Source organism: Oryzias melastigma, linkage group LG7 (genome assembly GCF_002922805.2).
Source record: "Oryzias melastigma strain HK-1 linkage group LG7, ASM292280v2, whole genome shotgun sequence".
Lineage (NCBI taxonomy): Eukaryota > Metazoa > Chordata > Actinopteri > Beloniformes > Adrianichthyidae > Oryzias > Oryzias melastigma.
Genome location: NC_050518.1, coordinates 28624365 through 28638653, shown reverse-complemented (window position 1 = coordinate 28638653; position 14289 = coordinate 28624365). Strand labels below are relative to the sequence as shown.

The following is a 14289-nucleotide window of genomic DNA, read 5'->3' as shown; positions in this document are numbered from 1 at the left end:
CAATACTTGTCCACATGCATCAGGTAACTCCAACCCCCACACAACCTGTTAGTTCAAATATACATTAGGTACTACATGTTGCATTAACATATACATGGGCAAGTTAATGGTTCATCAGTGACCCACCACGGCACACCACCTGCGCAAATTTGCGCAGGTTTAGGAATTCTAGTGTTAATCACTTTTTTTCTTTTTTCAGGTATTAAATCCCAAGAAAAAAGGCAAAAAGAAGAAATACATCAACTCTGGAACAGTACGTGTCTGTCTCTCCTCCTGTCTCCTCAAACCTGAACTAATTTTGAAGAAATTCAATAAATTTTAGTTTCATTCAATCCAGATTAGATCGTTCTAACTGTGTTTGTGAGAAAACAAAGCAGACCATATTAGAACTAAAGGAGGACCACCTCCTTTCTGTTTCTGTTTTGTGTACTGAGCATGCTCCTGGTGATAGTGGAAAGAAATGACTCGTTCAGATCCTCCTGCAGAACCGCACTCTGAACCAAGGCAAATATTACTATAATTCAACAATACATGTGAATCATGAAGACACACCTCTATTTAGGTTCAATTCAGATTTCATGCCATCAAGTTATATGGATCATGAAATGTTAGTAAAGAGAGAAAATAGACCCCTCTTATATGTGTGTGGGTAATTCTTGATTTGAAACTCAGGCAACACATTTTGGGCAGAATTTGATCCACTTACAATTGTGTATTGACCTGTTCAAAATTATAAAAATAAAAAATACAACATATAATTTACATAACTTTAAATTACAGTATCTTAAAGCTAACTGCACATACAAATTTTTAAACAATACACAAATCGCTTGTTAAACACACATAAAAACGCATTTCCACACAAATCTGATGTGAGATTCTTCATGTCTTCAAGATTCGTGTGTAAATGATGCGTGTACATGCTGCTAGAATTCTGGAAGTTTTCTGTTCAGCTGCTTTGAACATAGATTGTGAATATTATCTGGTAAAACTTAACATTTTCCCCACTTTCTCAAACATATATGCCTGGTGATTAATATAAAAAAGTCTAAATATGTGTTTTAAAGTGTAAAGTTTCTCTATTCTCCATCGTTCCCTCGCGGCTGTGCTTTCCATGCCGGCGTGTTCACCACAGAACTGTTCCGAGAGCGCCGATTCCCAGTTCCCGGGCGGCGCAAGGTCCTCCTCAACCCCCTGAGGATGTAGTGGGTCAATCAGCCCTATACGTCCCACTCTGCTTCCTGGGTGTGGAGAAGGACGCGGGGCTGCACGCCATCGCCTTAGCTGAGTGCCAGCGCTCCAGGAGGAGCTCTGTGCTTTTGCTGTACAACACTTTTTTAAGTCTTCCAAAAGGCATTGCTCCCTCACAGCACCAGCTAATATTCACAATCTAAGCATTCTAGCATCATTTAAACATGTCACTTACGTGTACACAAATCTTGGAGACGTGAAAATCTGATTTGTGTGTTTGTGGTTTTGTGTGTGAGAGGTGAAAAAAGAAGGTTTTGAAAGCAGGTTGTGCTGAATACTGCTGTAAAGTTGGTCTGTTTTAAATTGGAATGAATGCAGCCAGCAAGGCCAAGTGGGCCCAGTATGGTTTCAAAGTGGGCAGAAAACGTGGACCCCGATTGTGTTTGTCCACAGTTTCTGTGGTGGCCCCACTTGTGTTTGCCCACATGGACTTAAGTGGAGATTCAGTGGGTTAGCTCGCTACGTTAGTCAGCCGCCCAGTGGGCAGCGTAGTGTACTAGGGATCTTCTTTGTAGCATGCTAGTGAGCTCCTCTACAGTGAGCTAGCAAGCACTGCTGTAGCGAGCTAGCAAGCTCTACTGTAGCATGCTAGTAAACTCCTCTACAGTGAGGTAGCGAGCACTGCTGTAGCAAGCTAACGTGCTCCACTGTAGCATGCTAGCAAGCTCCTCTACAGTGAGCTAGCGAGCACTGCCGTTGCAAGCTAACAAGCTCCGCTGTAGAGAGCTAGTGAGCTCTGCTGTAGCGAGCTAGCAAGCTCTGCTCTACTAAGCTAGCAAGCTCCACTGTAGCATGCTAACAAGCTCCACTGTACAATGAGCTAGCGAGCGCTGCTGTAGGGAACGCTGCTGTAGCGAACGCTGCTGTAGCGAGCTAGCAAGCTCTGCTGTCCATCAGCCGGCTGAATAGTATAGTAAGCTAACCCACTGAGTCCCACTTAAGTCAATGTGGGCAAACACAAGTGGGGCCACCACAAACTCCGGACAAACCCAATCGGGGCCACATTTTCTGCCCACTTTTAAGCCATATGGGGCCCACTTAGCTTTGCTGGCTGGGTGAAGGTAAACAGCTACTGAGGTTGGTGAACGAACGGTTCTCCATTTCCTTTTTGTTCAAGCCGCAGACAGAAGGTGTGACTGGTTTCCATTTGCATAAACTATAATTGAACTGCCTCACTGCAGAGCGTTCCTGTTGGTCAAAAATCTTTTTTTTTAATTGAGCAAAAACAGGCAGAGTTTCTGCAGCAATTGAGAGAGTGCATGCAGGTCCACTAGTGTACGTCCTGCTGAGTCATTTTCACATGTTCTGGTCGACGTTTGAGTTTGTTGAAATGATTTTCCACTCTGCTTGGAGGAGCTTTTCTTTAAAAAAATGGTTTTATAAACACGAGTATTTTGTGCTTGTTGGTCATAATCTTCGTTCAATGTGGCCTCCTCATACAGCTTTGCTTACTTACAGTGAGCTAAATGTCTTTGCATCATGAATAAAACATGTCAAGATGCATCGCATTAAGAGAAGAATTTAAGCACGTCTGTTTTTAGCCTCCAAAGGTGAAGAAAACTGGGTCAGGAACAAACCTTTTCAGTAAAAGTGTATGTAAAAACACACCTAAAGGCTCAGGGTCACCCAAACCAACCCCAATGATAAGTTTTATCAAAGAGGCCTTTAATTCCACGAGGAGCCCTTGGGCTGGTTCCGTCTGTGACTCTGAGATGAAACCGTCTATGACAGAAAGCCTTGAAGTAGTCCTTATCGCTCTGTCCTCCGTCACTCTCACTGTGGGCTTTGTGTGTTTACCAGGTAACACTGCTGTCCTTCAAAGTGGAGTCCGAGTACACCTTTGTAGATTTCATTCGAGGGGGGTGAGTGGAATAAGAATGATGTCTGTCACTGAGTGTCAGCAGGCTCTGTTTGTGTCTTCATACGTGTGAGAGTACTCCAGAAGATTTCCCAAATGCCTTTTAATTAACATCAAATTTTATTCATGTTTGTCAAGAGTGGAAGAAAATATTAGGAAGCTTGTATTAAAAAAACTATTTATTTCATTCATCCACCTTTTGTTTTTTCTCTGCTTAACCATAAATCCAGCATCATATGAAGTCCCTCCACCATTAAAATGAGTTGCACGTCATTAATGCATAAATGACACACGTCTTCCTTTCTACGTTTACTTTTGTACCAAAGTAGGTCAATGCCTTTTTGTTTTTGCTTTTTGTTCATGTGGAACAGGACACAGCTGAACTTTACAGTGGCCATCGACTTCACAGCGTCCAATGGTGAGTAACCTATTATCAGGCACGTGCACACATAGTGCCCTAGGAGTGCTTGAGCACCTGCCCTTTTTGCCTGGTATTAAAAAGTGCCCCAGTACCCTGTTTTCTGTTTGTTTTTTGTTTTTTGTTTTTTTATCAATACAAATTAACTCTTGCTTGTGATACAAGAAAAATAGAAGGTGCCAGAGGGTAGCTAGGGATGCCACAGCAACTGCAAGGTATGGCAAAGCAACCCCTTAGCAACCCCATATATAAATGCCTAAATCTTATATTTTATCCAAAAAAAAGATAGTTGTGCACAATTTTATTACATCTCATCACTTTCCATTTAACATTAAATGTTTTTTTTATGTTTTCTTATTCTTTATTTTGTGTTAAGATGTGACATAAAACCACACTTTAAACAGTCGCATGCAGTAGCAGTGTCTCAACAGAGAGGGCGCTTGTGAGTTTGCATTTGTTCTTTATTTGTTACTAATAAAGTTTATTCAATAAAACACCAGATTTAATTTTTCTCTGACTGTTAAAATGTCGAATGTTGACAATAGTTTGTTTACATGTTTACATGTTGTTTATATGAAAAATGACAATTGTATCACTTTCACCTGCACAGCATATTTATAGTCATCTTTTAGAACTTTCGTTTTAAATTTTACTTTATTCTCATAGTGTTTAAAGAATAATAAATTAGTGTTTTTGTTGCCCTTTTTTCAACTTTGAACCCCTGCCCCTCAAAAATCCTCACTATTACTCCCCAAATCTTGTTTTTTCCACCATAGTTTGGTTAAACATAATTCAGTGCCTGACCGGAGACTGTGACCAAAAGTATGACACCTTCAGAAGTCTGATGGCGGGGTGTCCAAATCCAGTCCTCAGAGGCCAGTGTCCTACCTGTTTTATAACCAACCTGCCATTGAAGTATCTCATTGGCTAAACACACCTGATCCAGGTATTTAGTAACAGATGAGACAGGATTTCTGGAAAACCAGCAGGAGGCCGACCCTTGAGGCCTAGCTTTGGACGCCCCTGTCCTAGGGAGTATTCAGACTGGACACATTTGGTCTGCATGAAGTGAACCAGAGTTCGTTCCCACCAATAATCCAGAGCAAATTTTCAGTCTGAATACACTCAAGCGGACCGTGATCCGGGACTAGGGACCGCTCTGTATTCAAAGAGGAAATAATTGCTCCAGTTATTTACTTTTTTTGCACAACTGAAAATGTTTCTTACATGCTTTTCTGTGTCTCACTACACTGCATGCGCCTGGCACCGCTGTAAAGTCATTCTAAAAGCTAGTTTGTAGCTTGGACCACGTTGTAGTTCAACGATGGGACACAGCAGTTCATTGAAATGTGGTCGGATGAATGCATGATACATATGACTTCTCACTGTTTTCCCATCTATATGTCATAAACCAGGGTTCTCAAACTCAATTTCCCTTGGGGCCACTGAAAGCAGAGTCTGGCTTAGGCTGGGCAGTATGGGGTTCCATTGGTGCTAAAAATGTGTTTTTGCGTCCACTGTCTATATCTTTGGTTTATGTCTACTGAACAAGTTTATTGAACATTTGATCATGTCTCTGTACTACTAAGCAATATCTTCTGCGTGTCCTCTGGAACAGCAATGACGCTAGCAACTACAACAACAATACCAAACGCAGTTTTATGCATAAAGCAAGCTGAAACATCACAAAGCAAATACAAAGCTGTCATCAAAGAAGCATAGACATGCAGAAGATATTGCTCAGTAGACACTGAACATTCATATTAAGGCTGACGCCGCAAAATATTGACTTGGGGGGTCACAAATGGCCCCCGGGCCACCAGTTTGAGACCCCTGTCATAAACACTTATCTGTGTACCTTCCAGTGGCGGGCCGTGCATTTCACACCTAGGCCTTCAGTAGTGCTCCATCTGAATCAATCCAACCCTCAATAACTATTTTATGGCAATAAAACTTCTACTGCAGGTACAGCTGCCACACACACACCAAAAGCATAAAAAATAACCTGATAAAATTTCAATATTATGTAGGGAGATAGCAAAATTTTACTCACCAAAAATCCTGATTATTTAAACACAAAATCCATCCTTTCTTTCCTCAAGATTTCGATCACTCTGTCATGCAGAATCCGTGCGTTTCGCAGATGGAAAGTGTTCCGTAGCTGTGATAAGCTGAAAAAGCTGCATGCGGGAAATGTTCTGGTATTCCTGAAGCCTCTTGTGGTCGAGGAGGGAGACAAACATCAGTTTTTGTGATTATGAAATCTGGTCTGTGTCTGGAAAATAATATTGTCGGTAGTGCGCGCGAGGATTTTGCGCTGCACCTCTTCGTGAGCTCGGAGCGCCCGCGGTGCGTTCAGGGGCCTCGTAGATTTCCTCGTATCAGCTTCACTCCCGCTCAACGGAGTCACGGAACTCCTTTACCCGTGCCAGGCAAAACTGTGCTATAACTTTACCCAAAAATCGGACGATGAGACCAGCAATGTGATCAGCTCGCTTTCCACTGGCAACATCTTCAAACCCGACACGCCGCTCCTCGACACCTGTGTCCGTCACATAACGCAGAACCAGAGCGAGATGCGCTGCGTTACTCGCGTCTGTCGTCTCATCCACCATAACAGACACAAACAGGGCTTTAATAACTTCCCTTCTGATCTCCTCCGATTGCACTGTTTAGGTTGTTTTGTCCACCAAATACATTAGTGGACAGGTGGAAGTCTAAATCTCTGTCACTCTCCGTTATGACTTTCCTCTGTTTGTGGATCCAGCGCTTTCACCGCGCCCCCGAAATGAAGGTACTGCTCGTAGTTAGGACTGAAAGTGACGTTCAAATCCTTCTCCCGGTTGTGACAGGCTTGCTAGCTTCAGAGTTGCCCGACTTTGCTTAACAATGTCTAGCTTTTCTTGAAAAGTCCGTCTGGAAAATGGCTTTGGCAGTAAAGCTATTAAATCCACTCGATACATTTGCTGGTGCAGCTCGCTGAGTCGCTACAGATGCAGTTTGCTAGCTCTGCCTAGTACACTCTCCGACTATCCAATCAAAGCTCGTGAAAATGCTGACGTTTCCGTGCGCCTGCTAGAGGGCCTTGGTGCCGCCTACTCCAAATCTGATTGGTTGAAGCAACAGTTTGGTCGACAATTATTTTATGCTACAGGGCCCGCAGAACTGATTGTGAAGGCCTCCGGGCAGATTTCTTTGACCCTAGCAACAAATGGTGCTGCAATGTGATTGGTTAATGCTTAAATAGGAAAATACACGTCTGGAAGCAGCGCAACCAGGGAGACAGCAATGAAAGGACGAAGACAGAGCATTTGGAATTATAGAATACGTATTCACGGAAATAAATAATAATTAATATCAGTCTGTGATTCAGATATTTTTAGGCCAGCAGAGAAGGCCTTGCAGGCCCTGACTGCCCGCCACTGGTACCTTCATACCTGACATTTGCTCAGTACTGCATTTGCTAATATCCTCTGAGTTAAAGCACACATGGGATGTCTTCTTGCCAGTAATCGTCTTCCAGCATGCCTCCACCGTACTGATGTAACAAGGAAAAATTGTTGTTTCTGATGTTCAAAACTGGTAATCAAACTATAAAGTTTTATTAATTTCCCAACAAGGATTTTAAAGAGCTACACCTCCAACTTTTTCTAGTTGTTTTAAACCGCCTGGTAGTTCCTGGCCAATAACTGAAGAGATTTTTAGCCACGTGGTTTTTGTTACAAGCCTTGGTCCAAAACAGAAATCTCCGGTAGGCCCGGCAGAGACAAACTACAGTGCATTTCCACCTGAGAGCTAAGGTGAGCTCACCTAAATCATGGTGTAAACCAGATCTTCATACTATCCTGCTTGAAAAGGAGAAAACTAGCTACACACATATAAAATCCCATAAAACTTTTCAAAAGACCAAAAAGCAGGATCAAATCAAAGGAATGACTGGTGTGCTGTTTATTAAAGTGGAATAACCCTTGTGCTATCCTACGTTGACGTTAGGAGTATGGGTCATCTGGACCCCACAAAACAGTGGAGTGAACTTTTTTTTCCAATGATTTTTGATTATCACTGGTGTCCATGGCAGACATAAAATCCTGTCCACCTTCATCCACATTTGTCATTAATGTAAGGCTGGGGTCATCTGGACCAAGATGGGAAAAGGGTTAAAGAAGCCCAAACACACAAACCTGAAGTAACACAAATGACTGTTTTGTGTTGTTGTAAAGTCTTAAGTCATGGTATTGGGACTTTTTTTAATTAACGTGAAAAAAGAGACTTTATTTAAAAATGTGATTATGAGTGAAATAAGATTTACTCTTTTTGATATATAATCCCAACAGGAACATTTGCAGAGTTGATATATTTAATCTGCTGCAGTATTCTGCCTCATATTGATGAAACATGTAATTTGCCATGCATGATGCAGCGGTTATGAAGAACATGTTTGTTTATCTTGTCCACGGCCCTGCGCCACACCTGTGGCACTGTTGGAGGCTTGATTGGATTAGGGAGAATACATTATCAGCGGGTGTGCTGGAGTGTGGAATTTATTTGGGCTTATCAAATCAGCCCCATCCTCTCATCTCATTTAAAAGCAGGGCACTCTTTTCGGAATGAAGGAGAGTCCACACTGCTGATCCCCAAGGAGGGAGAGGAGAGCTTTAATTCAGTTACAGTCATGGGAAATGGGAAGTGCGTCCTCTTTCAGTTCTGAGAGTTTATGTTCTGGGACATGATTTGAAGCAAATCAGCCAGGCCTTATCACATCCCAGAATGAGTACCATCCAATCAACATGCAGAAGCAGTACGTGTGACAAATGAGCGCACCCCTGCTGCTTACACAGAAACCTAATAATGTCCTTTTGTTTCCAAAAGTCAAGAGATTTTCCAGGATTTTAATGAAACAAGCTTGGGTCAAACATCGTAAGTGGATCTGGGATTTCAAAAGCTTCTAATTCAATTGCAAAAAGTTAAAATCAGGTTTAATGTTTGGATTTCCAATCATTTTAATGAAACTACTGACTGCAAAGTCATGACTTTGATGTTTTGGCAGCGGATTTGATTCAGTATTTTTTTTTGCTGCTTTGTTTGGGGATGAGATGCAGTTAAATGCTCATTTCCACCAACCCAAGGTAGATCATGTGTTTGTTAAATTTAAGCAGCCTGGGAGCATCTGAAAAAGACCCAAAAATATCTGATCCGAGTCATGTCTACAACCTGATAGATACTCTGTTTTTCGATTCTTAAAACTTAGTCACGTGCATCCATACACGGGTTGACCCCTACAGGTTCTGCAGGTTCCTTAAGAGGAGCACAGGACTGTCTTGTAGTTCCCTTGAGGCTCATACAGTCACCCATGGACATCATGAAGATGGAAAATTGATCTCCTTGTGGTAGATGTGCTGTAAAGTTTTGTGAAGAGTTTAAGAATAGTGGAAGTTGTAAAGTTTCACAAGGCTAATGTAAGTTTCAAACACTTACAGTAAGTTGTATGAGCGACGCTGTGTTATGGTACCATTTCCAATCCCTGCCAAGCATTTTGACCATGTGCTTCCTTCAAAAGGTTTCACACACTTGTTAACCATGGTGGATTGGACTACCACTCCAGCAGTTCAGGCATCTCCTGTGTCTCCTGTGACTCTCCTGTGTGATGTTTCCAGAGCACGACCTCGACCCGTAGTGCCTACAAGATAATGTTGCCGCATTTTTAACTCTGGTCATTCCCTTTTGGACCCGTCTGTACGTGATGTTGTGATGTGCTCATGGATTTAGTCGAACCACTGAATCCTTCAAAGGGTTTCACACACTTAATCATATTAGATTGGACCACCAGGTGGCCCGAGGTAGACTCTCTGTCTACTACTATATTTACTGACATGGTCAGTGCGTTTCTCTCTGCCTGGGTTGCCCATTTCGGTCTGCCATCAGACATTACTTTGAACAGGGGTCCCCAGTAGGCTTCAGAACTCTGGTCGGGAATGAGACAATCTTTACAGGTGCAGGTATACCATATCGTGGCGTATTACCCTCAAGGAAATAGGTTATGTGAGCTTTTTCACCGTTCTCAAGGCTGCTCTGCAGACTGTGCTCACTGATGACTGTTGGCTGGATTATTTGCCATTGGTCCATCTCAGCTCCCAAGGTTGACTTAGATGTGTCCTCCGTGGAGTTGGTGTTTGGACAGCCGCTACCGATTCGGAGAAAATTTTTGTTAGCTATCTGCCCCTGGTCCCCATTTTCCATCAACTCTTGGCCCCGTACACCACTGCATCCTGCTACCATTTGTACCTGCTACAGTCCAGTCAGCTCAGTTTGTTTTTGTTCAACATGACGCCCACCCCTTCACCCTCCCCACGATGGTCTGCTCCACATCCTGGAGAAAGGGGATAGATGTTTTGTTCTGGAAATGGACGGGTACAGAAAGCTGGTGAAAGTGAACCAGCTTAGACCAGCGTTTGTGTCAACGGGTGACATTGTGGAGCTGGCTTGAGTTCCTTGCCGAGGACATCCTTCTTCCAGACCCCCGGATCTGCCATCTTCTGCTTACAATGTCCCACTGTAGTGACCCAGGAAGTGGGTTGGCGCAACCCTTTTGGCAGACTCCTTTCACCCCGTCAACACATTCTCATTCCCAATTCGTCACATTTTGACGTGTGGTTAAGGACCCCTTCGCGTTCAAAATTGACTTTTTGGATAAGCCCAATTTGTCGTTTTGGACATGCTGGCTGTTCCAATTAAATCAAGGTTCCCCAACCTCTAGGCCACAAACCAGTATCAATCCAGTACAGAAGCATGGACTGCACTGGTACCCTAACCCTAACCTTAACCCTGTACCGGATGTGAACTACACCAGTACCATAATCTTAACCCGGTACCGGACATGGACCGCACCAGCACCCTAACCTTAACTCTGTTCCGAATGCGGATCTGTACTGGACGTGAATCAGTACTGGTTCCGGAAGCAGTGCTGGTTCCGGACACGGACCAGACTAGGGTTAGGCTATTGGTGCTGCGTCTGGAGGTTCTGTCCGGTTCCAACAAAACGACCAGAGTCCCTATTTAATTGAAGCGGCCAACACATAAAAAAACAATGAATTAGGGACACCCAAAATGTTAAAAAGGGAGGGGTTGGTTTCCTTAACCAAACCTCAGTATGTGATGACTTGTGTGTGAGAACGTGTAACCCACATAGATTGGGTTTTAAGGGTTAAGGTCCTTTCTGGGTGTTTGGGTGGGCCTCTTCCTGATATATAAGATAACTTGCCAGCTTTTGTTCTGTTGGCACATGAAACAATAAACCTTCAAGTTAAAAAGACAAGAAGATTCTCTTCTTTATCCCCACAGTACAAGTTTCCCATTTTTTCCCACTGACAGCCTAAATCTTCCAGTTGTGATTGAAGCTTTAAATGAACTTTGCCAAATATTGTTTTGAACTTGTAGTCTGGTCAGCAGACGTTGTTTAATTGAGCTGGTAATGGAGTTCTGATGAGATCATCAGCATAGTATTGAACTTTTACTCAGTGTGACTGGGCCATGTGGTAGACCATTAATGAACATGGCAAGTTTGTAGAGCTTCCATCATTGAAACGAAGAAAATAGGATCCCAGGGACATTTCAATAAGGAGAGCTCTTAGGAATGCATATCATAAAGATTTATTTGTGATACAAAAGATGTGCATGAAAAAATTCCATAGTCTTTGGTGGTTAGGGCTGTGAGTCGATGATGTCCTGCATGCTAATAGGAAAACCTCTGATCATAGATAATACTAGATGCTAATGGGGACCAGTTCCACGTCAGAGCATTGTTCCAGGAGGACAAGATAGAACAAAGAGACAACCATTCATCTATATAAAGACAAAAATATGATTGTGATTGGCTGAGAAGAAAGGGCGGGAAATTTAGATATAGGTTTAGAATGAAGGTTTAGTTGATGAGTGGCATGGAGAGTGATGTAAAAGCCCAGCTTAATCAGAAGTGAGGTCTTTAAAAAAAAAAGATCAATCTTTAAATAATTCTTTATTTAACTATCCGATCATTTGTAGTTTTCTTTTTCCTATTCAAAGTTTTCAGTATCAGATGAACTCAGCTGACATGTTTGGTTATCTTGAGAACCATTTTTTTTCTATTAATGACTCTGGTTCTTAACCTTCTCAAAAAAAACCTAAACATTTGGAACAGTGAAACAGACTATATTTGTTATTCATTGATATCCATGTGTTTTTCAAGGTAACCCATCCCAGCCGACTTCCCTCCACTACATGAGTCCCTACCAGATGAATGCATATGCCATGGCCCTGAAAGCAGTGGGAGAGATAATCCAGGACTACGACAGTGACAAGCTCTTTCCTGCCTACGGCTTTGGAGCTAAGCTCCCCCCTGATGGCAAAATCTCCCATGCATTCCCACTGGTAAGACACACAAGCAAATGAATTCACACTTGCATGGCACATCTGCACAGTTGGTTAGGACCAGGAGATGAAGCCGCAACAACAGCTGGTCACACGAGTTGAAATGATGGCTCATCTGGCTGCCTGCAGGAACCTCCCAGCAACCCTTCCACTACCTCCTCACTCCCCCCAGAGGGGTGAGAGCAGCCAGGCAGAAAGCTCTCCATCCAGAGCTCATGTGACACAAAAGAATCTGTGCTGCTCAACTCCAAAAACTAAACAAAGAAGACATCATATTTAGACATGTCTCCCTGTTTACAGCTGCACTAAGGGCTGAATCCAGATTCTTACCTTAGCCCTCCGGACTTTCCCCACCCCTCCAATTTTGGGGGCATTTGAATGGAGAGTGGTGTCCAAAATTGTTTTTTAAGTGTAGAGTGAAGGGTCTGTGTTCTGAATCCCTCCGCTGAAGAAAAGTTTTTCTTCCCGTGGGTGTGCTCTGAAGCACAGAAGTTTACATTTAAATATAAGTAGAGACTTGTTGTTTTGGCATAATTTTTTAAAGTTATAAAACTGATGTTGTTATGTATTTTCTAAGCACTGGCAGCTACACGCTAACATAGATGACCGGCGACTATTGATGACATCATCGAGAGGTAGTGCCGTCGGAAACATGAAGACACTGATTGTGTCTGAATCCCCCCTAATCCTAATATAAAATATAGTACGGGACTATATAGTGCTCTGGATTTTAAAGGTAATTCTGACATGATGCTCACTACTTTTTTTGTTTTACTAAAAACCATATATGACGTTATCATTTTCAGGAAGTGAAAATTGAATAAAAACGAACATTTCCTGGCGTTTAGTTATGACTCCACTGTGTTCTGATGGAGAAAATGTGGATGGTTTATTCAAATATTGCAATTAAACAATTTTTTTTGTTCAAAATGGTTTGACCGCAATGCATTGTGGTCTACATTGGCTAATCTAGTGACCATTGATGTATGCTAGCTTTTTGCGAAGACTTTTTCGAGTGCACTCGATTTGGAATTAGTACATTCGGACAGCACTAGAAAAGGGTGAACGCTCTATATAGTGATTATTGGGGGAATTCGGACACAACCACCGTTTTTCCATATTTTCTCCCTTTGGAGGGCTAAATGTAGGGAGAAGCCGTAGGGGTTGGGGAATTATTCAGATTCAGCCTTTGGCAGACAGTTTTAATGAGAAACTTCAATAACGCTAAAGTTAAGAAAATGTCTGTTGTTTGTCATTTAAACTCTAATTTGATTTTAGAAATTTTATTTTATTTTATTTGGACCATTTTAACTCAAAAACTTTTAAAATGTTGCTGTTTTTTTATAAGATTCTTCTCCTTAGATTTGACTCGCCTTATTAGGCCCCAAATTGTCATCAATCTGAAGGAAGGAGGTGGGAGTGGCACAATGTGGGCTCCCTTAACTGTAAGAATCATGAGGGAAATCCAATATCAATTGAATAGAAAACTCAGTGGATGTAGTAGATGGACTGCATTTTAAGACGTCTGTCACAAAGTAAGGGCTTTAAACACTCAGAACGTCTCCACATTGTAGATGCAAATTGGCTTCAGAACAAAAAATGAATTTATTTGCTCTAAATTTAAATTACATAACAACTTCAGGCTTTGTGACCAAACACCAATGAAACAAGGAGAGATCCACTCAAGAATCACATCAAGCTTATGACTATTTGGAAATAAAATCCCTGATGTGAATGAAACCAAAAACTCGTGAGTTCATGATTCAACCATCAGAAAAAGCTTTTTTCAGAAAAAAAAAAATGGATTCACGGGAAAGAGTTCAGCGAGAATGACAATGCAGAGTAACAAGAACACAAAGAAACATCTGGATCATCTGTGGACTGATGAGACAAAAGATGACATTTCTGGAAGATTAACTAACACAGTGGGAGAGATAATCCATAACTAACACATAAAGAACATCAAAGCAACAGTCAAGCATAGTGGTAGTAGTATGATAGTATGGGGCTCTTTGTTGCTTTATAGGAAACAATGATTTGCTTTGTTTATTTTAAAATATATTTTTAGTTCTATTATGTCAAGCAAGAATATAGAGAGTAATGTTGGAGAACTGAAGCTTCAAATTCACATTACAAGCTCATATACATATATATACCTATATATATCTATATATATAGATATATATACCGGGTATTCATTCATTCATTTTCCTGACAGCTTCATCCCTTTCGGGGTCGCGGGGGTGCCGGAGCCTAACCCGGCTACTGATTGGCGAAGGCGGGGTACACCCTGGACAGGTCTCCAGTCTGTCTCAGGGCCTCAATCACACACACATTCACTCTCACATTCACACCTAGG

At 42.0% G+C, this 14289-nt stretch overlaps 1 protein-coding gene across 1 annotated transcript in view; it reads left to right on the top strand.

The window, feature by feature from the left end:
- Positions 1-14289, top strand: part of LOC112159128 (copine-9) — a gene marked incomplete at its 5' end in the record, with an annotated part of 45711 nt that overhangs the window by 7579 nt on the left and 23843 nt on the right. The window contains 4 exon segments of the mRNA XM_024293014.2: positions 200-253; positions 3052-3113; positions 3481-3527; positions 11749-11930. Coding sequence (XP_024148782.1) covers positions 200-253; positions 3052-3113; positions 3481-3527; positions 11749-11930 — 345 coding nt within the window.